General features: G+C 35.4%; 1 protein-coding gene across 2 annotated transcripts in view; it reads left to right on the top strand.

Moving 5' to 3' along the window:
- Window positions 1–5,460: 5,460 nt before the first annotated feature.
- The window catches only part of LOC129000967 (coiled-coil and C2 domain-containing protein 1-like), a 38,205-nt gene continuing 16,162 nt past the window's right edge, over window positions 5,461–27,503 (top strand). The window contains exons 1-10 of one of the 2 annotated variants that reach the window (XM_054428073.1): window positions 5,461–5,707; window positions 14,774–14,912; window positions 15,303–15,418; window positions 19,525–19,694; window positions 21,158–21,297; window positions 22,378–22,511; window positions 24,401–24,634; window positions 25,324–25,525; window positions 26,411–26,617; window positions 27,070–27,252. In XM_054428073.1, coding sequence (XP_054284048.1) covers window positions 5,639–5,707; window positions 14,774–14,912; window positions 15,303–15,418; window positions 19,525–19,694; window positions 21,158–21,297; window positions 22,378–22,511; window positions 24,401–24,634; window positions 25,324–25,525; window positions 26,411–26,617; window positions 27,070–27,252 — 1,594 coding nt within the window. In that variant the 5' untranslated portion in view covers window positions 5,461–5,638. The remainder of the gene's footprint in view (window positions 5,708–14,773; window positions 14,913–15,302; window positions 15,419–19,524; window positions 19,695–21,157; window positions 21,298–22,377; window positions 22,512–24,400; window positions 24,635–25,323; window positions 25,526–26,410; window positions 26,618–27,069; window positions 27,253–27,503) is intronic. The other variant, XM_054428074.1, reaches the window with a different exon arrangement.

The following is a 27,503-nucleotide window of genomic DNA, read 5'->3' as shown; positions in this document are numbered from 1 at the left end:
ACAAGCGTTGTTGCTAAGTGGCTTCAACAAGCCAAAACCAGATGTGAAAGAAGGTAAGGATAAAAAATTGTCACTAACTAACTATTCAACTCATCATTAATAGAATTCCATTGGTAGCCTAATAATACTGTACAGTGGACTCAATTATACAGGGAAGGAGACACTTGAAACTGACGTTCCCTCATACTTGTTACATGATTAAAGTCTAATGCAAAATATATTTAAGCCAATAATGTTAATTCTGTGAAAATAGCCAAACTATAGACACTTTGGGATAATTTCTGTAAACAAAACACAAGATGCCAAGACTTTATACCTTTTAAATATTTTAATCTTTAGACATGTGATGAATGGTCTCAAATCTATCCTACAAGACAAGTTGTTTCAGCACCGCTCACTTCCTGCAGATCCAGGGTGGTTAAACCGTACTGATAAAAATTGTCTGGTTTAAGAATTATATCTGCTGAGTGCAGTCTGGTTACTAGGTGTTCGGGAATAAAGGAGTCTACTGCATAATGGTTTTTCATAAAAATGTTTTTTATTGTTTATCATTATGATTACTCAAGTACTGTATAAGCTAAAAAATACCCCCGCCGCAGCAAACCTGCCGACTAAGTGAATTTCCATTTGCCTGAATTGATTTTCAATTAAATGTATTTAATTAACATTAGCTTTAATGAGTACATAGGCTTGCTGCTACAAGGAGGGTAAAAAAGTGTGTTTTTTAGTAAAATATTAATTACTTAGTATCAAATAAATAAATTTACCAAGTTTGGTCAAAAACAAGCAAACTACGACATTTTACAATATTCTCCATAAGAATAACATGGGAATTTTAAAATATATATTTATTTTTTTTTCCGTAACCAATAATTGTACAAAAACACTTTGATATACTAAATCATTTGTTTTTTTAAGCTCTTTAAAAAGGTTTGGAGAGAAATTGGGAAATTTTGTGATTAAAGGGTCAATTAAGAAAATTAGAAAAACCCATTTTTACCCCATAAAACCCCGTTCCCATGGTCCGATCATGCTGGTTCTCAAACTTCAAAATCGGACGAAAATTAACTTAGCCTACACAAGTTATCGTGTTCACGGACATATAATCTATATATACATATATAAAAATGTGAACGAATGGTGTTATTGGACTCTGGGGACATCAAAATGAAAAAGTTAATCGGTTCCGGGCCTAGGGCTTACCATGCCACCTACGCTAATAGATTTTTTCCTATAGGGAAATTCGCCAAAAGAAAAATGCTAGTATTTTTATTCTTGTAGAGGGGTTTTCATGTTTCATAGCAATGCTGGGCTTACCTGAATTAATTTATACAGTAAATTAAAGCTTATATATATTTGTAAAGTATGAACAAGATTTGAAACAAATATCTTGGCTATATTTAGGATAACCAAACAAGAACTATCACTAGGGTGGTCTGCCGTTACACTTTAGACGCATAAATGAGCGAAGCATTATTTGAAGATTAATGGCTAAAGCAGCTAACAACCTACAATATGTTCCCTTTCAACAGATTCACCGTTTGTTTGCCCAATATTATTTAGGTTCTAAAGAATGACAAATTTATCTGATAGTTCATTTATTTAGTTAAGAATAAGAATTGATAAAAGCCTGACCATTTGCTTGTACTTTGTAAATGAGCATAGCGGGATGTACTCGTGCAATCAACATTTGTTCTACAATCGTCAGGTCAGTTCATTCGTTCGGGACACTTGACACATCCATATTATTTAACGCCGTGAATTTAGTTGCATTTGAACGTCAACGCAAACAAATCGGTGATTGGTTTGAACACCAAAAAATTGCTTGAAGCTGTTAGTTGTTGGCGATGACAGTTAGTGCAAATGTAAAATTTTAGTGCATCTAATTCATGTTGGAATTGATTAGCTAACTGCCTATCATTATCAGCTTCTTCCGCTACTGCTTCATCTGGTTCTTCTTGTTCACGACGCCACTCTCTTACAATATTTGCGTTATTGGTGCGTCGACCAATATTACGACGTGGCCTTTGAGGCATGCTCAAAACAAATATAGCAAAACTGTTACTTCCATTGATAAACTGTTACATTCCAACTTTAAGGATGAAAGTAAACATTGAAATGTAAACAAAACAGTTACAAACAATTAACATATGTTTATCTTAATTAAATGAAACGAGATAAACCCATATGTCATAGACCCAATATAATTTTTCTTTCAACTTATATTAAAATAACAAGCGAAATTGCGTGACGCGTAAAATAAAATCCAGAAGGAAATTTGCAAATATTTTTTACCTAAACATTGTGCTCATAATTCTTTAGCTGTTGGCCAAATTTCATATCAATTGGTCAAGCCATTACATTCTGATGCTCTTACAAAGAAGTTACAAAGTGAGGGAAAGTGAGCTTCGCTCAACTAGTTTTATACTTAAACCGTAAAATACAAAATCCCGCAGATTCACCTAATTATTTTATCGAAGTGATAATGCTGCAACGCCTAGGTTTTGCCTGAAGTAATGTGAAAACAATCCTGGGCTTGTGTTTAGCATTTTTTGACAATCAAAATGTAATTGTGTTTTATACATATTAATAATTAATACTAATATTATTGGGAAGATCATATATTGTATTTGTATATCATTGTAGGAATAAATTAATTCACTAAACAGGCCTACACTGGTTGTGAGTTAAACTGTGTTAGTTTAAAATGTTGCTTACTTGCCTATTTTTTTTATACCAGATACAAAATTAATCATTTTGGTTGATTATCCTTAAATTTAATATTGATTCTATTTGTTTTGACTTTTTTCAGAGGGAAAAAACCTGCCACTGTGGACGGTGGGGAAGAAGTTCCACTCAATGGGGATGAAGATCTTGTTGAATAGATAACTTACTCTGTATTATTTAAGTAATCGTAAAATGAGGAATTTTTGAGGGAACTGTTTGTTAAAAGTTAAAGATACGAGGCATTTTCAAATGTGAATGTGTTATGTATATCTTCAATATAAATCTATTTAGACAAATCATCTCTTGTGTTTTATTTTTAATTTCAAAGAATTCTGAATTCTGCGTACTGAATAGTAATAATATGTAAAATTGTAGGGTTGAAAACTATAATAACTCATGTTTTCCTGCTCTTTTATAAAAACAAGTTTTTAGATGATATCTCGCTTTTTTATTTAGAGAAGTGTCTTAGCATGTAACAACTAGAGGCATTGAAGTTATTAAATTATGTTGTGATTGTGAAAAATTATCTGAAATATTGGGAAGGTTATATTGTGCTATGCATCTCAACCTAAAAATATAAAATTTTTATTACATGTAAGACTGTGTAAATCCTGGTAAAAGCATATGAATTAAATTTTCAGAAATAAAAAAAAACTTGTAAGTGGCTAAAAAAGAATTATTTCTTGTATTCTTCAATTAATATTCAAATAAGATGTTTCAATTTTTATTCAAATTAGATATTTCAAGTTTTATTAAAATTGGATCTTTCAAGTTTTATTCAAACTGGAAGAGTGGGAACTTCGACGCATGATTATAACTTGAATCAAGTTTACAAACCCGATCCTTCAAGTTTGCAGATTTGACAAACCAAACTTATTTCAAGCTTGAATCAAGTATTTTTTCAATTTATATTTAGATTAGATAGTTCAAGTGTTATTCAAATTAGATGTTTCAATTTTTATTTAAATTAGATATTTCAAGTTTTATTCAAATTAGATGTTTCAAGTTTTATTCAAACTGGAAGAGCGGGAACTTCGACGCATGATATTAACTTGAATCAAGTTTACGGACCCATCCGAGCAAACTTGATTCAAGTTTGCAGATTTGACAAATCAAACTTGTTTCAAGCTTTAATCAAGTATTTTTTGCTATCTGGGACTGAAGCGAGGAACCGAGTCTAGAAGTGTAACATTGTTTATCGCGGCACACGTGCATGCAGATTCAGCACATTCCAAGGCATATCCGGCCAAGCCACGACGTCTGGTTAGGATTATTGTAGGGTTACAAAGTAATGAAATGAGTTGGAGTATGAGTTTTAAGGTTCACTTGGAGACTTATATGAAGTTAAATAAAATTCAATATTGCTGAATACGGTTGACACATCAACCTAGCAAATATTCGGTGATAGCCAACGGGCCAGGTTTAGGGAGTAAGGCCAACCAGCTTAAGCTCAAAGTTAACAAATTACAACAAAATGAGGCAAATATGCCAGGCCGTCACATAAATGCATTTTCAAATTTTGATCAAAAGATGTTCATAAACAAGCTAACTACAACAGTTTACTTATTCTCCATAAGAATATCATTGGGATTTTAAATTTAAAACGGTTTGAGTTTTCTCCGTAACCATTAGGCGCATAATAATGCTTCAATATACTAAATAATTTGTTATTAAGCTCTACAAAATAGTTTGGAAAGAAATTATTGCAAAATGTTAATTTGTCATTGCTTTTTATGTATCGCCATATTGGCAATGGAAAGGTTAACAAAAGAATCAAAGCATCTGCAGTTTGTTTAGGCAAATTAACGCAGTTTTTTTAATTTCCTCATTTCCGGTGTAAGTTGCTGATACAAATGTACTACAACTCATTTAATATTTCAAAGTGTAACAATGAACAACGTAAATTTGTTATTTGGATTAATCTGTTTTAACACTAAGCTAGCAAGTTAAATGAAAAAACTATGTACACCCCTACTATGTCATTATATATTTCAAATAAATGTATGATTGAAAAAACTTTGATGGATACCATAATCATCCTCTAGCAAAGTTTGGCCTAGGTAGCAAGTTTTAACTACCTTCTTACACGAAAAAAACTGTTAATAAATCATAATACAAGTGCGACAAATAAATGTCAAATTATTTTAAGCCTTCAAACGGCAGAACACATATTATATACACAAGATAGTTGAGATAGCATTGACAAATTTGAAGGAGACTGCAAGCTGCAAGCGCCGTGAATAGAAGTCGTTCGGAGTTAAAAAAAAAGAACGACTCTCATTATACTCAACCGATCTGTTCAGCAAGAGCTGTTCACCTTCAATTTGAATCTCCCGCTCTTTGTCGATCTGTTTTGCTTGTCGACATTTTGCGTGTCGATAAAGTGGGAAAATTTACACAACCGTCCCACATAACAGACATCCCACATAACCGACATCCCACTTTACAGACATCCCACATTACCGACATTTTGAGTTGTCGACAAAGTGGGACTATTTCAGTGTCGATCTTTTGGGATGTCGATAAACTGGGACCCCACGATTTATTTGTCTCCGTCTGTTCATTTTGGTCAAAAATCTGGTCGTCAGATAAAGTCGTCAGCCAGGTCTCTCTTCTCTTCTCTCGTCCGTCACTTGACTTGTCATTTTCTTGAATTTTATTGTGTTGTGTGTGCTGTGTTGTGACTGTAGTTAGTGTGTGAAATTGTCTGCCTTTTGTTTTTGTGTGTGTGATTGTTCGATTGACGATTGTTGTGTTTGCTGACAAGGAGTAAAGGATTATTTTCGTTTTTCCAACTCCAACTGTTGAAAATAATCTAAACGTACTCGTGGTACTACTTACAGCCATAAAGAAAATTTTCATCAGCCTGTTTGGTTAACAATTACAGAAGCTTATGTTATATTAGCCTATAATGTTTACTAGAAAGAAACCAACCCCAAAACCCAAGTCACAATCAAGAGGAGGTCGTAATCTTTCACAGGTTAGGATCTCTCCATATAATATGTTGCCATAAGGTTAATCAGTGCTTTATACATTTAGTAATGTAATAGTTAACCCTAGCTATAAACCATTTTGATAACGGAATAAACTTTTCTCTTTAAATTCTTTAAGTTTATCCTTGTTGTGAACAAATATGTTCAAGTGTATAGCCTAGGCCTAGCCTAATATGCCCAACTTATAGGCCTAACGTTTTTTCAACCAAACAACAAAAATACGTTCTTGTCAAATTGCATTTAGGAAAATATAGGCCTACGGGTAGACTTTCATAAGAAAATTTCTGTTGTCAAAAACAACCAAATGAAAATATTGATCAATATTTTTATTTGATTACCTATTTCATTTGATATATCATTTGGTTTGTTAGGTTAACCTAACCTAACCAAAAAATTTAATGCATCAGATGGATGATAAATCGAACAATCGATTTAACGATAGATTTTTTCATCCGGTCGTTTTTGACAACAGATATGAAAGTCTAAGTTTATCCAATTACAACTTAACCTTCCTTGTGTCATCTAAGTTATCATTTCGGTAAACTTTGATTTTTCAATGGCGACAGTTTCAGGTTTGTTTTGCCTGGTAGGGCTGCACTTTACTTTATGTCCTACACTCATTCAAATGAAAATATGGATCGATATAGGCCTATCGATTATTTGATAAGCTATATCGTTTGGTTAGTTAGGTAAGGTTAACCTAACCTAACTAACCAAACGATATATTGAAAGAAACAATCGAATAATCAATATTTATATTCGAAAGAGTGTAGGACGTAAAGTAAAGTGCAGCCCCTGGTAGGCCTAGGGTATTCAAATAGGATGGAGTAAGGTTATAAATAATCTGGGTGAGAGAAAGTACCTTTTACCATAGACAAATAGGCTACCATAAAGGCATTTTTTTATTTTTATACACAATGATGTGATGGTAAGGATGTTAAGGCGGATGAAGTGTGGTTTGCAATGTTCATACGGGTCCAACCTCAAGATTGTTCTTACGGTCTTTTTCTGTAGAATTAAGTTAGTATTCTGGCTGCACTTTACTTGACGTCCTACACTCATTCGATTGTTTTTTCGATTCGATATTTTCATTCGATTGTTTCATTCGATATATCGTTTGGTTAGTTAGGTTAGGTTAACCTTACCTAACTAACCAAACGATATATCGAATGAAGCAATCGATTAATCGATATACCGATCGATATTTTCATTCGAATGAGTGTAGGACGTCAAGTAAAGTGCAGCCATTATTCTTTTGAGGTTTTTGGCAGTTGTAGAACCCCATGCTGCAATGCCATATCTCAAGTGTGAAGCGAAGATGGAGTGGTAGGCTATCATTGTAGTGTCCAGATCGGTGGTGTTGCGGATTCTACGGAGTACAAAGAGTGTGGTTGACAGTTTTTTATTAAGGTAATCTATATGGATCTGCCAGCTTAGGTTTTCATCAATTAGATTCCCAGGAATTTTGTTGAGTAGGCCGGGCTACCACTTATCTTAATTTTAACTCAAATTAACCTTATTCAAATTGAGGGAATCGATAATTTCAGAAATTTCCGATCTACCTAACTCAAATAAAAAGAGTTAGGCCTATATTTTGAAAATCATTGAAGTTAATAGGCTATTTGTTTACCGGTAGACCGGTGAATTAACAAAAGTGGTACTGTCTCTAACCCTTATTATTTACGGTACCTATTAACCTCTGGAAGATGCTGTCCCTGTTCATCGATGCACATCAGGATCCTTCCCTCAAAGTTTTCCATCACTTCTGTGATAGTTTCCCCTTCAACAGCCGATATAATTTCTTCTTGAATGGCCTCTTTTAGTTAATTTAAGGTTCAGGGTTTTGTTTACATTTACTTCTGATTTTACATAAGTTGTGTAAGTTAACTTTATCAGATTGTCTGCTCCACAATACAGTGCATTTTTGCTTGTTGGCATCTTTGTCTTGGTAATGATAAGTCTCATCATTGAGCACAATGTTGTCATTGGAGTACAAGACGCCCAGTAAGCTATTGTCATAGCCATCTCTAGTATAAGGCTGCAGCGAGCGAAATCTGGCAACGTCGCATCCGAGGCATAGTCCAGTCGGCTCCCGCCATTAGTTTGGACACATAGACACCGGTGATTAACCTGTTTGTTTTACACAGTTAGAGACAATATGGTATTCGTAGTGACAGTGTGTTATGTCTCATAAGTGTGTGATGCCAGGGTGTAAAAATAATCACCCAAAAGCATTAAAAACTGAGAAGTATATACAATTATTTCACTTCCCTCTAGAAGGTCCGCGTAAATATGAGTGGGTTAGAGCTAAAGCCTACATTTAAATTTAATCAAGTACCACATTCTGACTAAGAAAATACACATTTCCTACCTTATTAAAACTAAAGTAAAACATATTGGATAAAAATATAGAACTAAAATTTATTAATAGTAATAGTATGAACTAACTGTTTTTGTACCTCTTATGTATTATCAAAATGAAAAATCAATACACTATTGATACTGATAATTTGAAATATTTTAGATCTAGGCAAGATCTTGCGCAGTTGTGTTTTGTACATTTTAATATTTATGTATTGCACATTACCTATGCATTTAGTCAGAGGTGTAGCAATATTTCTACCTTAGTACAGTTCTGCATGAACATTCAATGACGAAATTTGAAAATATAAAACAGCTTTGCATATTTTAAAATCCACGCTTGAAATTATAATAGGCCTATCATCCATATATACAGTATTAATAGGCAAGCGTGTTTAAAACCTTTTTTTTCTCAGCTTGTGTGCAACGCATAGAAAATATGCGCATACAGTACTATTAGAAAGATATTTTCCTGTAGATGTGCAGAATCCCTTTATAAATGTAAATATAGACTAAAAAAATAAGCATGGGCTGCCATGCTGGTGACGAAATTACAACAATACCCCCGCCGCAGCAAACCTGCAGACTTAGCGAATTTCCATTTGCTTCATTGGATTTACACTAAAATGTCTCCTTAAATATATGATATTTATTCCCTATTTAAATAGAATTAGTTTAACGAGTACTTAGGTTTGCTGAAACAGGGAGGGTAAAAAAGTGTTTTTAATGTAAAATGTTAATAGGTAGGCTACTGTAGTTTAGTAAGAAATTAATGTATTTTCCAAATTTGTTCAAAATATGTTCATAAATAAGCAAACTACAACAGTTGACTTATTCTCCATAAGAATAACATAAGAATTTTAAAATTACAATTTTTTTGAATTTTCTCCGTAACCCTTAGGCGCATAATAACGCTTGAATATACTAAATTATTTGTTTCTTTAAGCTCTACATAATGGTTTGGAAAGTAATTGTGAAATGTTGTGTTTTTAGGGTCAAAAGTGGGAAAAACCTATTTTTACCCCATAAAACCCCCCATAAACCCCCGTTCCCATAGTCCGATCATGGTGGTTCGCAAACTCATTCAAGTTTATCCTGCTTTACATCCAAACCAAATTTCATAAAAATCGGACAACAATTACTCAAGTTATCCCGTTTACAATTCAATTCATCTGAAGGCGAACCTCCAATTAATTTTTAAAATTCCAAACAGGGAAGCTTTTATTTATCCTCATTAACCACAAGACCAAAGCTACCTTAGTAAACCAGTATTTATTCACAAACAATGATATGTTTGCTGCCTTTTCATGTTAAACCACTGGAGTGATTCAAATTATATATTGAAAATGACATCAACAAAAGCAAACAAAGAAGAACAACAAACTGGTTTTTACACAAAAGATATGGTGTAGGGATGCCTATTCTGACACATGGATAAAGTTATTCTGAGTTTGTTTGAATACCGGTATTGCAAAAAGTTGTTTTACATTTGAGCTTTTTAGGGACTTATGTCCCTACAAGCCACTATATATACATATATACAAATTTTAACGAATGGTGTTTTTGGCCTCTGGGGACATCAAATTGAAAAAGTAAATCTGTCCTGGCTCTATACTTACTTACTTGAATACTCGATTCCTTCATCTTTGACCAACAAAAGTTGGATAGACTGCGTCAAAAAAAAAGAGTTAACTTATAAAACACTATAAACATATATATATATACAATTTAATCTGAACTGACGGATGTGACTCGGATTTTTGGAAAGGCGAGTGGTTCGTCAATCAGTTCCTTAATCGAGTACAGGGGCCTACTGACTAGGCTCTGGCGAAGTGCAGACTTGAACTGTTTTGGTTCTAGGGTCCGGATGGTTGTCGGTAGCGTATTGAATAATTTTATCGCTAGAGATGGGTATGAATTAAGCGTGTGGCTAAGTCGACAACGGGGTGCATCCAGGTCATAAGCTCTGCGGGTCCCATAGTTGTGCTGCATGTTTCTGGTTGAGAAGTTGTTTATGTTTTCTCTCAAAAGGACTAGGGTGTTTAACGTATATTGGCTGTAGACTGATAGAATGCCAAGTTCCTTGAAAAGAGGCCTACAGTGGTCGGTAGGGCCGGAGGATGTTATTAGCCTTAACGCCTTCTTCTGAAGCAACAGCACACTCTGGGTCGCGTGGCTATGGCCCCATACCACCAGTCCATAATTTATGTGGCTATGGAATAAAGCATGGTACATTATGACTAGGTAGGGACGTGTGATCTCATGCTTAAGTTTCCTAATCAGATATAATATTCTACTTAGCCTAACACATACTTTCTCCACATGGAGGTTCCAGTTGAGTTTGGAATCGATCCAGAAACCTAGCAGTTTGACCGCCTCGTCTTCGATGCCCTGTTTGAGAGTGCACGTGACGGATTGTGTTTTATCGTCATTGATTTTGAGACGATTCAAAACGAACCATTCCTTGGCTTCCTCCAGCAGAATTGCTGCCTCGGTTCTCAGGTCGTTCAGGTTGCTGTGCCTGGTCAGTAGTGTTGTGTCGTCTGCAAAGAGCAGCGTTCGCCTGTTTAAGGACAGATCATTGATCATTATGACGAACAGGACAGGGCCCAGAATCGATCCTTGGGGCACGCCGTGGTGTATTTGCCTGATACTAGAGGAGGCTCCCTGCAGCGAAACAATTTGTTTCCTGTTTTCCAAGTAGCTGACTAACGATTTGTGGACTACTCCAGTGACGCCATATTTACCAAGCTTGGTAAGAAGGATATCATGAGATACCACGTCGAATGCCTTGCTAAGGTCACAAAGACTAAGATGGAGGGAGTCATTTGATTCAAAGGCATCAGAGATGTTCTTGACTAGGCTAAGGAGTGCAGAGGTTGTGGATCGTCCGGCCCTAAACCCATGTTGGGAATCATTGAACAGGTTGTTGTTCTCGAAATAGGCCACCAGTTGCTGTTTCATTACTGACTCCAGAACCTTAGAGAAAACAGGAAGAATTGATATCGGCCGGAAGTTAGCGGGCTGTGCCGGGTCACCCTTCTTGTAGATAGGGATGGTTTTAGCTATCTTCAGGTTTTCGGGAAAAACACCTTCGGCCAAACAGCTGTTGACTAAATAAGCAAGAGGGGCAGCAATCGATTTAAATACAGATTTAAGAATATGACTAGAAACTCCATTGATGTCTTGACTAAATGAATCCTTAAAATTGTGCACTATCTTAATCAAATCTTTCTCACTCACCTTATTCCAATTTCTAAGGGTGACAGTTGGGGTTAGGTCCGAGAGGTAGTCAACTGAGTTAGGCTGTAACAGAGGTAGATCAGAGATTATATTATCAGCTATACCAGAAAAATAGTCATTAAAGTCGTCGGGTGATGATGATGGAGATGATGATACATGAGTGGATGGTCTGTGTTGATTGATGATGCCCCAAGCGGCTTTACATGAATTTGGAGCATTCAAGATGGTCTGAGCATTGGACATTTTCTTAGCTAACCTAACTTTGGAACTGTAGTCTTTTTTTATTTTAGTATAGAGTGAGAGGTATTTGACTTTCAGTGCAGGGTCAAGGGTCAGTTTGTAATGATCATGGACTAAAACCATCAGTGAACGCAGCTTGCTTAATTCTGGGGTATACCAATTGTTAGGATTACTTACTTTGGTGGATTTAGGTTTTACAGTATGTGGTTTTTTCTTCATTTCTCTAGCTGGAAAGACCAAGTCAAATTGTTCTTGGAAAAGACCAGAAAAAGTCCTAAATGCATCTGAAGCGTCAGGTATTGTGTAGATACTCTCCCAATTTGTGTTCTCTAGCATATTACACAGGGTCGGTACATTATTTAAGTCAAGTTTCCTTTTAATTATCTTGTATGAGTCTAGCCAATGGGGTTCTTTGCTTACCTTGGTTGGTCCCAATGTAAGGACCACGGCTCCATTGTGGTCACCGACATGGGACGGAACAACCTCCGCTTTCAAATCCCAGGAGTCAAAATTGGTAGCGGCTGTGTCCAGACACGCGTCGCCTCTGGTTGGCTCTCTTGTGGCAATATAGAGCCCAAAACTTCGAAAAAGATTCACAAAAGAAGCCTCATCAGGGGAAGGTCTTTCCAAGTGTACATTGAAGTCTCCACACACAATTAATTTACTAGATTTATATTTCGCTAGGTATGTTAGGCACAAGTCCATTTGGTCTAAAAAACTATCTAAATTGCTATCAGGAGATCGGTAAACTGTCATTAATATTGTGTTAATATCAGTTACTTCCACTGCAGTGACTTCAAAGAGCATTTCAATACAAAAATTGTCAAGAGATATCTTGTTACATTTGAAAGAGCTTGCAGCAAAAATGGCTACCCCACCATTCCTATGTACGCTACGTGAAAAAATATTTACAAGGTGAAGGCCACACAAGGTATTGTAAAATTCAGACTCACCAGGTTGAAGCCAGTGTTCCACTACGCATAGAAAGTCACAATTCACTTGTCCAATGAAGTCTGTTAAGAGTTCTATTTTATTTCTCAGGCACTGCACGTTTAACACAGCTACCCTCACCCCCGAAGTCTCTTGGTTTAGCTGTGTGTTAGGCCTGTGGTCACTGTCTACATAGGTTAGGTCTAGGTCTTTAGGGTCCTGTATACAGTTCTTCCTAAAAAAGACCTCTGATTTTGGTTTTGATTCCGAAAACGGCCGGAGGGTAGGAAATGCCTAACTAAGACACCACTAGGCCAGAAAGTTGGGTCCAGAATCAGATTTTCTGTTTCACTAGGAACACCCACTTTAAAAGACTTGTAGGTCGAAAAACGAGTTTTTATTTCCACGCACTCCTTGTCTGCTATGCCTTTAGAGTTCAGGAAGGACAGAACCTCGTCACACGTTGTGTCAGGCGAAACTCTTGAGACAAAAAACTGTGCGCGTTTAGCGGCTGATTTCAGTTTGTTTTTAATTTCACTTGTACCGATTATGATGTTTTGTTTCCACTGGTTGTTGGTTTGACTCAATACGTTAGTCTTCTTTGATGTCTGCGAAGTTTTAGTAGCATCGGAGTATAGTAGTTTTGGTTTGGGTAGCACTGAATCAGTTATCAAACTGCTGGTTGCCGAAACGTTGGGAACGCCATTACAGATATTTTCACATTCAGAAGCAGAAGCAGAAGTGTCGCTTTGGTTTCGTTCCGACTGTTCCGAGTTTGTTTCATTCCGCTGTTCCTTCTTGCTGGATTGAGCGTTTGGAGATGTCACAGCCAAATTGATGTTGTCGACGTTAGGATCCTCCAATGGGGACAGGTGTTTCGTATCGGCTTTGTCATTGGTTGTTTCAAATATCAAATTTTCGGTTAAACTATTTTCAAATAGTATGTCAGCTTTGTCAATTTTGGATAATATTTTGTTTACAACAACTTTGGTTTTTAAGCCTTGATTCACCAAAATATTAATTTTCTTTTCAAGAGCATTTATCGAAAGGTTCACGTTTTCTTTCAGATCAGAAAGCTCACCTTTAAGTTCACTTTCGGTCTTTGTCACAGCCAGATGAGACTTGAGCTTCGTGTTGCAGTCGGCACAAAACCACTTGATAAAAGCTTCAATTTTACGAAGATCATTAAAATTCTTTGCTGAGAGGTTCACACATTTGGCATGATGCCAGCATCCGCAATAACCGTCGCACTGTAGGGTTTTTTCCTCGTCCAAACAACGAATATTGCACACCGGACAAGTAAGCACGTCAGTCACATCTGCCATTACCACTGCCACCTAGGTCTTACCATGCCACCTACGGTAATAGCTTACTTCCTTATAGGGAAATTCGCTAAAATGAACAGAATATTAAAATTTGTATCTATTGAACTGGTTACATTTTCATAGCTTTCAACGTGAATAAGCGCAGTTTTGGCGAAATGTTACCTGTTTTGCGAAATTACCGCTGGCGGCAATAACCGGAGTTGGATCAGGGCGGGGATGAGTCGTGGCGTTGCCATATCGAAGGCCGCGTCCTTATTACTAGAGATGGCTATGCTATTGTTCACAAAACTGTATGCAAAGCTTGTAGGGCATTAAATATAGGTATGTCCATTGTTGAGCTGTGATGGGAATTACACAAGCAATTTAGTCTTACATTACTTGTAATCATGCTTGTAAAGCTTTTCATAATCATTATTTTGTACATGTTATTTAATTCTATACCTAAAATGCGCTCTAACATGAACAAGCTACAACTAAGGCAGTTACAGCTGAGGCACACGGCCTAGTGGAACGTTGTGGACTTTGAAGTATAATCAATGCTCATGCAGTCTTAATGCTTTCTGGATTGACGGCTGTATGTGGATTGTGAACGCCCAGTAGATTTACTGACCCCGTAGTCCTAAATGCAGTGACCCATCGTATGAAGGATCTGCTTTCAGGAATTGGTCAAGTGTCATAGTAAACTGCTGTCAAAACATCCGATGCACAGTAAAAAGAGTCATTGTTAAAAAAAAAGATGCTCCACAGCAAAAATGCGATGCTTGACCGTCAAATGCGTCATTTCTTGGCACTCTGGATACCAGGGAGCTGATGTACTGATGACCGGTGGCCCACTCCCTCACACTACTCAACTCACTCCCTCGACCATGTTTTTGTACTACCCAGTATGTTAATAACAGTTTCCAAATTCAGCTTGTTTCACTATTGTCAAGTTATAATGTGATTATGTTACAGTATGGCCTCTTTGATATTCCTGATGTCAACAACATGGGAGTTGATGGACCAGATGATGATGATGACGATGATGATGATCTTGAGGCAGAACTTATGGCAATCACAGGAGACTCAAAAGCTTCCCATCGACCTAAAAAAGGTTAGAATAATCTCTGTCAGCCTAGGCAAACTTTTGAGAACTTTAATAACCAACTCTATTGTAGGCTATTTATTGAAAACCCATCAAAATCAAACTATGACTATCAATAATTTAAACTTAGCCTATGACATAAGGAAGTGATTAATTTTTTTTGAGAAAATTTGTTTTAGAATTTAGGAACCGCTACAAAGTTGAACACTAACGGTAATCGTATATAATAGCTCAATAATTCCACCAAAGCTTGAGCCAATTTTTACTTTTTTTCATAAAACTCTTTTATTGAAATATATATAAAATTTTCGGTGTAATTTGTTTTGAATTTGTGACTAGTTCCTGATGTAACATCGTAGAACATACTGTTATTAAATTCCTCCTAATGATTACTTGCAGGTCCTACAGGAATCGTTTTACCGACGGCCAACCTTGACTTGATGGTCGCAGCTAGCCTTAGAGATGATCCTTCTGACGAAGACGTCTCTGGAGATGACGACGATCCTGATCTATTGGTAAACTCATACAGTTTATTTGAATACCATAACTTAATTATTCTTTTATTACTGGTTAGAAATTTGTTCTTAATACGTTAATCAAACTTTTTAATCGGCCATTCAGAATAGACCTACCCGCAACTTTATATGGCTAATATTTGACTTTTGACCTTGTGGTCTAGCCTTGCTGGCCTTGGTTATTATAATTTACCTGATGAATTAAGCTTTATTAGCACCGTCAAACTGATTGAACTACAGTAGAACTTCGATAATTCAAACTTCATGGACCAATTACAAATTACGAATTATAACGAATTGCAATAACAAATTATACAAATATTTGAGCTAAACAGTTTTGTTTAAAATGCTTACAACGATAAAACTATTCTGCATAAAACATTTATTGTGAATAACTTTAATTTTGTTTTACAGCATAGTACTAATAAAGTAGTCTACAGTAAATTATTGTAGCCTACTGTTTTACAGTAAAATACCCCTGCCACAGCAAACCTGTCGACTATGCAAATTTCCATTTGTCTGAATTGGTAATAATTATTACCAAATTAAGTGTAAATTAATTGTAATTAATTGTAATTATTACCTGATTTGGTTGGTCTGAATTTATATTAATAGCTTAGTATAAAATAAATAAATTTGCCAAGTATGATCAAAATATATCCATAAACAAGAAAACTACAACATTTTACAATATTCTCCATAAGAATAACATGAGAATTTTAATTAAAAAAATTTTGAATTTTCTCCGTTACCAATAACCGTACAAAACACCTTGATATAGGAAATTATTTGTTTTATAAGCTCTTTTAAAAAGTCCAAAGAGAAATTGGGAAATTTTGGAAAATTTTGGAATTTTGGGAAATTTATGAGGGTCAAAAATGAGATAAAAAATTTTTTACCTCATAAAACGGCGTTCTCATGGTCCGATCATGCTGGTTCGCTAACTAATTCAAGTTTATCCTGCCCTACACCTTTAAACCAATTGTTATCAAAATTGGACAAAAATTACTCAAGTTATCGCGTTTACGGACGTGTATCTTACTGATATTATAAATGTGAAAGTTTGTGTGTTTGTTTGTTTGTTTGTTTGTGTGTTTGAAGGTCAATCACGCATAAACCACTGGATGGATTGGGCTGAAATTTGGCATGATGATAGCTCACATTCCCGATTAACATATAGGCATATTCTTATCTCAAAAATCCCTTCGGGCCCCAGTGGCTCTGTAGTTCCCCATGTTAACCTTATGAGTATTCATATTTAAAGGGAATTAAAGAATTTAGTCAGCTGTTTCAACTAAAAAAGTTGGTTCTATGATATACAAAAGCATTAAAAAGTTATAAGATTTACCAACAGGGTGCAGCACTAAATATTTTTTTGCATTTATGTAAACAGCTAATTTGAACTAAGCAGCAATAAGATTCAATAAGATTCAATAAGATTTATTGCAGCCATTAAACATAACACTTTGTAATAGGCATTGTTACAATAGTACTTAAAAATAGATCATACATCAATTATAAATTTAAATATCCTATTTAGAATCTAAACTAAACATGACATGTCACTATTTAAAAATTCTTCCTGCGTGTAGAATGCTCTTGATTTAAAAAACTCAGTAATTTTTCTTTTAAATTGGTTTAAAGGTAGTTCACGAAAACAAGTGGGTAGCTTCTTGAAGAAAATATGTTGATTGTAAAAATGGCTATTTAAAGTTTTTGAAAGTCTGATTTGAGGTGTGACTAGGTTGTTTTTGTGCCTCGTGTTGTATGGATGAGAATAGCTAGAAAATTTTAAGGGGTTGTTTTTTATATGAATTAAATTACAAAGAATGTACATAGATGGCAGTGTAAGTAAATTTAAATTGGACAAACAACTGTTATACGCAATGAGAACTGTCAAAGTAGGATTGTTTACAGTCATGTTTATGTTTTTAATGTCATGAATAATTTGTGATTTTTTAAATTTGTAATACTTTATTTTTCTTTATTGTTTAGGTGAAGAGGTAGAACATTATGGCTATGGTAGATGTATAATACCATAGTATACCGTAAATTTAAAGAAGCTAATTTTATCAAACTTTGTCCTCCCCCATTGCAAACGCAAAGCTTGAGTATAACTGCAATAAGCAATTTAAACTTATATGCCAACCCCGTACGAAGGACGGGTACTCTGCTAGTATATATACAAACATAAAAATTTAAACGAATGGTGTTTTTGGCCTCTGGGGACATCAAAATGAAAAAGTTAATCGGTCCCGGGCCTAGGTCTTACCGTGCCACCTACGGTAATAGCTACTTCCCTATAGGGAAATTCACTAAAATTGACTATTCTGTTATGTTAAGCAATAGATTTAATGTTTCCCAAAAAGTCAGAATGGAAACATTAGAAAGGAAAACAATAGAAGGGTGGGTGGGGTTGGGCAATGACCTTGAAAGGAGTGCAGGCCACAAACGTGAGCTACGTAGGCCAAAAAGTTGAGTAAAGCAGGGGAAAGGGGTGGGTGCGACGACCTTGAAGCTATATTTAGACTTGCACCACTTCCCAAAAGGGCTGGTGAGGAATTTTGACCGCAAAACAATCAATGATACAAAGTAGTTTTTGTTAATTTGACTTTCGATTATCTTTTTTTTTGCATGGAAACTTCAAATTATCCAAAATATAATTCGAATCAACCATGATTATTAAGCATTAGTTGTGTATGAAATGCTTAAGACCAGGAGAAATATTCAAATCACCAAAGATGTTGAATAATAGAAGTTTGAATTAGCCACATTCCACTGTAGTAGTGATATATAGTAGGGCCTCAATATCTCAAATCTGATGGGGGTATGATAAAAATTTGAGTTATCAAGTTTTAGTAAGTGAGGTTTGAGTCATGAAGGTGCTATACGAAAAAGTTCAAAATCTGAGTGGTTGGGATCTGACAGTGTATGTTCAGCAACTCCCAACAGTCTCTCCAGGTCTTGTGTGTGTTGAAACCTTTATAAATTGAACTCAGACTATTTATAGGTACTGAAGAGTAACTGTGGAAGCAAAATAAAACATTTTTAATGCACATAAAGTACCGGTACTGTATTTATTGTTTAGCAATAATTCTAATTTATTTTAAACGTAAGTTCACTGGAACTTTTAAAAACAAAGTAAACAACATAAAAACTGTATAAGCTCTATACATCCAAATACAGTACTACAATACGAATAATGAAAAACTGCTGTGAAAAATACTAAGCAACAATTAATTGTTTATGGATGAACAGTACTGTATTTATCATAATGTTTGGTGTTATTGAGGTTAAACATAAGTCCTGTTAACGTTTTGTAACATTGTGTAGGCCTAGTGTATGGAACAAGTTAATGAATAAGTTTGATAGAGTACAATAAAAAACCTACTAAATAGGCCTAAAAACAAAAAAAATACTGTAGCCAAACGGACACAGGAAGTTGGATTTTCATGTCTAGACAGGAATCAAACCACAACTGACTTGCACTGTAAGGCAAAACTTTGAATTATTGAGGCACATTCGTGCGAACTTTGACTAATAAAATTAAACTTCGAGATACTGAGGCTCAATGACAGGAAAATTCGAGTTACAGAGATAGAATATTACTGATCAAAAATTGTAAAAATTCGACTTATTGAGGTTTAAATATTTAGAAACTTTGACTTATAAAGGTATTTTTAATATTATGATTAATGTGAATTTCAAGACAATTAAAAAAAAAACAAGACATTAAGGAATTTGAGATTCGAGTAATTGAGGTTCTACTGTATTTAGTTACAAAAATTACAAGACTAGGCCTACTGTTAGTGTCAAAGTTTGAATCCTCCCCACAGATAGTGCCATTGACTTTAGAATACTATATTAGAAATCCCATCAATATGTACTAGCTGTAGCCGATATGCTATTAAAATTAAATATAAGCTAGTTGAATGATGAGTCACACAGAGTGTGCTGTTGTCATAATTAATTTTTCTTCTTTACTTTTTGATACCGTACTGTAAAATATTTTGTGTCATGCGACTCAAAAGATGCTATAGCCTAAATTACAAAATAACTCCATGGGGTGTATTTATTTTTAGACTTGATAGTTGTTCCATGTGTAGGATGAGCTGTGTGCTATCACAGGGGATGACGGGGGTGGTAGACTAGAGGCCCCACCTCCCTCTGCCCCCTCCAATGGTGTACAGGTGGGAGAGTTGAGGGAGAGGCTGCAGATGTACCAGGAGGCGGAGACCAACGCTAAATCTGCGGGGGAGTCTGCAAGAGCTAGGAGGTGAGTCGGAGATCCAAACATTCCAAATCTATTTTAGGCCTACTTACTAACCTTATCTTATCATCTATTTCATTCCATGTCCTAAACATCAGGATAAGATAGTCATAATCAGAAAGAGTATTGTAGTAATAATCTGATGCTGAAATATCAAAGCTAAAACAAATTTTAACATGTTTAGCCTCTGGATTACGTAATTTACTAATAAAAAGGTTAAAAACCTGTAGTACTTGTCAGTGATCCTGGATTTAGGTCAGCGACCCAGGTTTAGAACCTAAAGGTTCATTTTCAAGCTGATACCATAGTTAAAACGGATTACAAACACACAAATCCTCTTCATAATTGTGAAGAGTCGTTAACACACGAAGCACGAACATGACTCATCTTATGCCGGCTACACCACGCTTGCTACCATACCAGTATTATTAATTGGCCAATTTTGTTTAATGTTTAGTGTTTTGTGTTCGTGTTTCGTGTGTTAATGACTCTTCACAATTATGAAGAGGATTTGTGTGTTTGGAATGCGTTTTAACTATGGTATCAGCTTGAAAATGAACGTTTAGGTTCAAAACCTGGGTCGCTGACCTAAATTCAGGATCACTGACAAGTACTACAGGTATTTAACCTTTTTATTAGTAAAACAAATTGTTTTTACAGCAACACTTTGACCATGGAGAAAGCTAGTACCTATTGACAAATATTTTCATTTTATAATGTTCAGTTTAGCAAATTACCCTTATCCTACCTCAGTGGACATCACAACCTAAGAAGGGTTTTCCCTCTTTGCCTCACAAACAATTGGCCTCCATTCTCTTCTATCTTCTGTTTCTCCTATTGTTGTCTCCAGTCTGGCCATCGCCAGACTTCTTTAATTGCTCTTACTATCATTTTGTCAAGTGGACATCTACCTCATGGTACTCCTTGAATATACATTTGCCAATTGTTGAATTTTCTTCCCTCTACATATGACCTGTCAATCTTATTCTTCTACACTTTGAAAATTAGGATCTGGATGTTTATAGTTTTTTATTAAATCTTGTTTTTGCCCTCCAGCCCTCCTTACTTGAATTGGTTAGAAAACAAACTGATGGTTGTGCTACATCTGGCTTTATTTTAACTTTAAGGTGTAGCTTTATTTACTGGAAAAATCTGACTTAATTTGGGATGGGACTATTACTTTTGCTTTATAATGCTGGCTAACTGGTTAACTCAACTCAAATCCTTGATTTTTTCCCCAACTTTATTATAGTTTCTCCCTTGTTCAATACTTTAGTTTCATGCAGAGCTTTTTTATACTCTAATTCCTGTATTTCCTCATTTGCCTGATTGAGATCCTCATTCACACTCAAAAGTGTTCATCTACTTTTAAGAAGTTTTGCTCATCCTCCATCAGTACCGGTAGCTTGGGACATTATGAGTACTAGACGTTATAGTATATTTTTCAATCCTTATTTCTTATTGTACAGATTTTCAAGAGGGATAAAAACCTTGAATGATCTAATCAAGCAAGCGTCAGCAGGACACACAATCAGTGAGGATGACATTCCACCACCTGTTGCTGTCAAAATAACAGCACCAAAGACTGCACCTGTCTTAACACCCACAGGTTGGTTCAATTATTGATTTCAAAAGTGTTTGTTATTTCATAAACTTTTTTTTGTCTATAGCTACAGTTAAAATGTTTGTCTGACTTTTAGTAGAGGGAGCTCTGTAACGTTCTTGGATGAGGGAAATGTGTGTTTTGAACCACCGGGTCAATACATTATCTCATAGCTAAAAGCTGATGGGTGACAACATTTCTGATCTCTAGCCTACGCTAGACCAGCCACACTCCATTAATTTATTTTTTACCTTTGATGCTTAATCAAATTCAAGCGAACGTTTGTTCCTTTTCTTAGGTTGCACACTTGCCTTTTATTTAACGAGTCTATGAGCAATAGACGTGATAGTTGTGTGACAGTGCATATTTTTTATTTTGATTATGCATATCAGTGTCTATCCTAAATGCTAGATATGTCAATTAGGAATTACCCTTGATAACAATTCATATTTGATCATCCCCATAAGAGACTTGTTTTCAAGGCTGTACTGTAGAAGAAAATTGGAAATGCCAATACAGACAAAACTCCTTTATACTCATGTCTTGTTAATAGTTTTTTACCAATTGAATTCTTTTTATTATTTCTTTTTCTTCCAATACCAATCCAAAGCTGGACAACGAATACATTTTTATCCACCAACAATTGTGTTGCAGAGTGGACATATATTCTGCACTGACACCCCTCACACACATCTCTGTAGACTTATTGTTATTGTGTAATTATACTATAAAATAAAATGGGGTATAAACAAATCCCGCTGCAGTAATGGCGGGAAGTTTAAACTTGTTCAAATCTACCCTTTCTCCCCTACCCTTAACACTGCTTTGTTGCTCCATGATTCCTACTGTCTTTATTCATTTCTCTGATAACTAGTCATTTGTAGCCTACAAAATCTTTCTGTTAGCAAGTTTATCTGATGTGTCATCTACTGATAGTATATTTTAGAAATATTTTTACATAATAATTGTTTACTAAAAAATAAAAATTTTAATTTTATTTCTAATTAATAAAAGTTTCCTACTATGAACACAATTTCAAATTAATCGAAATCAAGTTTGTCAAAGACATTTTCCTGTTGTTTTCAGAAGAGCCGACTTCCCCTTTGAGACCTGCACCTCCTCCACCCATCCCTCCACGAGGGGTGACTGGAGGGGTGGCTCTGCCGGGACTGGCCAATCAGACATCTCTGCCAGAGACCCCTTCATCCCCTCCACCTCAGGTGCGGAAACATTACGTAGACTGTTCAAACATATTTGGACCACAGAAATTCACACTGTTTAAAAGAATATTGAATATTTATTTTGTAAACTGACTGAAGTAGGTAATTACAGGGTTGGTACGGTCAGGGAAAACCTGGAAAACCTGGAAATGTCAGGGAATTTTGTTGGTCTGGAAAAGTCAGGGAAAAGTCAGGGAATTTTGGAAAAAATCTGGAATTTCTCTTAAAAGACTACATTTTTTACAGATATGCTACATTTTGCATCTACGTCTCAATACTTGGTCAAAAACATCGAAGTTTGACGAAAACATTGATGTAACAAAAACATCGGGAACCTACCATCGATATAAAAAACATCGAACATCGGCAGACATTCTATCATCACCCTCTGATTACTGGCTTTAATTAAACGCACCGAGCTCCCAGTGTTTCTACACAACCAAGAGAATATAATCCCGGTCACTGGGTTAAGAAATCGCGTTTAATTCCTTAAGATGTTTGATTTTAAATTCTGAGTGTTAAATTAGACATATTGTGTTTAAATAGTTGTTTTAACATTAATTTTTTAGGTTTATTAGATTATTAAGGTAATTTTTTCGATTGGGGTTAGTTTTTCACTAAAATAAAGCATAGTAAATAAATACGGACGTCATAGCCAAAACTCCGGTTTTATCCCACATCCCCTTCAAATCCTGCTCATGCTCTAAAAATTCTGTTTTCGGGATAATAATCCCACGAATGGAAACACGGCTTGTACCGCGATGCGCGGAAGGATAGGTCTACATTCATCGTTTCAATTTCAATACGATACTGAATACAATTCCTCATTGAATTTAATACCAATACTGATTCAACCTTTGATAAACTAAAAAACACTGCACTTGTAGGAGTTTATAAAAAAAATGTTATTCTGTTAGTTGAAACATTTATTAGTTTAGTTTGGTATAGTGATGTGTCAAAACCAAATCTCAAATCTCAAAACCATCAAAACTTTGGAAAAGTTTCGGTTTCGAGATTCGATAGGCAAGTTTCGATACTCAAAAGTTTCTAAATAGGAAGTTTTGGCACTTATATTTTTGAAAATGATGACATTTTTGTGTCATTATTATTGTTTATACAGACAAGCTGGTAGCAATGGAGCAAACACATCCCCATTACTGTCACTAATGAAACAAGTAAATTTAGACATTGTCATTTAGGCCTATTCTGAACTGCAAAAGGCATCTTAAATACTGGAACAACTTACAATTCAGTTTCATATCGATATTTATTAAACATTAAGAAATATTGACTACTAAATGTTCTAATTAATGTAATATTCATGTTTATTTCAATGTCAAGAGTTTCATTTATTTTAATGTTAGTTGTTTATATTTATAAAAAAATATGTTATTTTGGGTTTGAAGTTTATTTGTCACATATTTATGTTCTTGTGTCTGGATCAGGAGTCAATCTCTTTCAGTTTTGATCGCATAATCATAATGAAAATTTTTTCATTAGGCCCTACCGTACCTGTATTTTTGTTTTTTAGCAACCTAGACCAGGTGACTAAAAAGTTTTGTGTTCAAGTTTTGAGATTCGAGATTTGGGATTCGATTTTTTAAGTTTCGGTTTTGGTTTCGAGCCGTCATTTTTTAATTTGAACTTGATAGTGATTTTTTCAATATTTATTTTATTCAAGATTTAATTAGTATTTAATATTTATTTCAAAATCGTGTCTCACAGTGTGTATTTTGAGGCAAAGATTCAAAATTTCACAGAATAAGATGAAAAAAAAAACTTTCCCAGGACCAAGCTGGTAATCTTCTGATAAATAGGTGTGCACCTAGCTATCCAGCAACCTTTACATAGATTCAAAAAATAATGTAGACTTAAAATTTCTCCTTCAGGTTTCTTCTGACGAGCCCAGTCCTGTCAGTCCGTCACCTGGATCGGAAGTTCCCAGTTCACCCAAGAAGCTGTGTCCGCAACCTGAAGAACCAGCGGCTACTACTGATAACATTGATAACAGTGAGACATTGTGTCTACTAACAACCAGGAGGGACGAGTACAAAAGAGCTGCGCTTGTGGCTAAGAAGTCTGGAGACACCAAAACTGCCATAAACTACATTAAAATTGCCAAGGTATCAAATCAAATAGGCCTAAGATAAAATAAAAATCCTTTCTTCATATTTTAATTGAATTCAATTTATTCATCACAACATTCACAATACAGAGGCTGAAGATCAGCAATAAATACGTGAAATGTCAGTACATATCATGCATTATAAATAATTTACACAAATAACAAATATACAGAGTGCTCAAAAAAGGTGGGGACATAACTTACGTAGTGATTCCTTGGGTCAAAAAAAGGAGAAAATCAAGAATAACATTTTTCCAAAATCGCTTTCTTACTTAACTAAATATCCGCCATTTTGTACATTTTTAGGCTATCTTTGAATTTTTCAACCGATCTTTATGAAACTTGGTATGAATGTTAAGATAGAAGAGACCCATATTAGAAATCAAATTCATCTAGATTCCACTTAAAATTTCAAAATGGCAGCGATTTTAATTTTTTAAACTTAAATTACAAAATAAAATGGCTGGTTTTATGAAAAAATTTCAAGAACACTTTTATTTAGCATTTTTTATTTCCTAAACGATACCAAGTTCAAAAAGATCGAATAAGAAATATCTGAAATATTACGATTTTTAGTAGGTAAAATGGGGTAGAATAACAGAGTTGCCGCCAGCTATGAAAACCTTGAATTATGCTATTAACCTAATTGTTCTGGTGTTTATTTTGGTTCTATTTGGTTGTTTTTAGCAATTTGACTCAGTCATATCGGGGTTGGAGGCAGGACAACCAGTAGACTTGAGTGCTATGCCCCCTCCCCCCTCTGCAAGCTTTCCTCCACCATCACAGCCAATCACAGAGCAGCCGCGGACAGAATCCGAGAACCAGATGTCTGCAGACACTCCCGGTGTTGCTGCTCCGGAAAATGACCCAGGAATGGATGAACCTCAAGGTCAGTAATGATAGCTGAGACATGTGTGTATGAACAAGACAACATCTGTACAGAAATATTAATGCTATATACAAAGAAAATTCAATTTGTAAAAAATATTTTTAGGTCTGAAGTTGTTTTTTTTTTAAGTTTATCATTCCTTTTAGACAGAAACACTACTTTGGTAGGTATTTTAAGCTTAAAATGGAAGATGAATGTAGAGTAATTACTTTAGATACTGAAGTAGACATTCCATCTATTCTGACCAACTGTGACCGACGCCTCAGTCTACAACTTTATTTTCTCCCTTGTTAATAGTTAATATAACTGAGATTGTTGATGTGGCTTGAAGATGCTAGAGCTTACAATGAGTTGTCCTTTCACTTGGTAAGAAAATTGGCGTATTCAACAGAAATCAGCAATTCACAAAAGTCCATTTAAATTATCCCACAACCCTAACATTTGGATGGAATGTTAAGTTGATCTGTGTAGCTTTGTTACTAAAAACAGCTGTTTCTTTTTAACCAGGACCATTTGAACTATTAAAAACCTGCCGACTTTAAAACTGTCCAACCTTCTCTTGTGCAATAAACATACATACCGTACATACGCATCCTCTTCTGCATCGGTTATTCTAGGTTCTCTCCAACTAGACCTCTCCACAGTTCCTCATCCTCCAAATGTCTCTTCACCACAACAATCCACCTAGGTCTTCCTCTCTGCCTCTTCCCCTCTATCATCAACACTGAGAAAATGATTTTTTTCTCATATTTATAAACCATTTTAATCCAATCCCTATCTTAAATCAGTGTTATCCCTCTTTAGCTGTCTTATCTACCCCTCGATGATCTCTTTATTCCTGTTCCACCTTGTTTTACTCTCAATATCCCCTTAAAATTGTTGCAGAGTATGTTGTTGAAATGCCAGCTACAGTAATGGAAGCTTTAGAACAAAGGCTAGCAAAGTACAAGAGTCAAGAAGAGGCAGCCAAAGCTGAGGGGAACGCAAGTAAAGCTCGGAGAATGGGAAGGATTGTCAAGCAATACAATGATGCTATAAAACTGTGCAAGGCGGGCAAGCCAATACCTGTCGATGAACTGCCTACGCCTCCTGGTATGTCGAAGAATAAATTGTGTAAAAAGTTATTTTATCCATAAATGTTTGGCTGTGTTCGTTATATTCATTCTTATTCTTACGCCTGCAGAAAAGGTGATCAAGACATTTCCTGAGTGTAAAATTTCAAATTTAAGAAACTTGATTTTGACACAGAGCCTTGTAGAAACCAATCAGTTTAAACTTAAATTCCGGTTTAACTTATTCACAAAAAACATTAAATGACATGCAAAAATTGTCTAGCATTCAATAACTTTGAAGTCAAGGAGTTTTATTTCAACCGTTCCATTCTAGATTTGCAGATGCTGATAAATTTGATCCTAAGTAGGCCTATAAATGGAGGGGTTATTCAAAACCATGTCGCGGGCTGGATTGACTAGTATTTTGCTCATCTCTGGTTCAAGACATGTTTGCCGTTTTTATTTACTTTTCTAATAATGAATTTGTTACAGGTTTTCCCCCGATACCAGTGCCCGGGAGTGCTAAACCTCCTCCATCCCCTCTACCAGCTGTGAAACCCCAGGTTCCTACCCCTGCCTTGTCTGTTACCCCCACTCCTGCTCTGGTCTCTCCATCTACATCCGCTGGAGAACCTTCGCCCCAACCATCTACGAGCTCACCCGATAAAACAAATGGCAAGTACTAATACAAATGACAGAAAATATATATGTTGAAATGCAGAAGCATTAAATATATGGAGTGTTATAGCATTTGTTTTATTTTGATCTGCAGTAATTATTTCTCAGTTGTGAGGCGCCTTTAATGACTGGCTCATTTGGATGGTTTTTTGGTTGATAATTTATTTTAGTCACTGATTTAAGCCTCAGCACTAGTATATGAAAAATTAGTGTTGCCAACAGTAACCTACTTACTACACATCATATTA

This window comes from Macrosteles quadrilineatus, unplaced genomic scaffold (genome assembly GCF_028750875.1).
Source record: "Macrosteles quadrilineatus isolate MER2022 unplaced genomic scaffold, UCM_ALF_1.0 Scaffold_8__2_contigs__length_117827958, whole genome shotgun sequence".
Classification (NCBI taxonomy): Eukaryota; Metazoa; Arthropoda; class Insecta; order Hemiptera; family Cicadellidae; genus Macrosteles; species Macrosteles quadrilineatus.
Note: the sequence above shows the minus strand (reverse complement) of the source record. Positions and strands in the feature narration are given on the sequence as shown.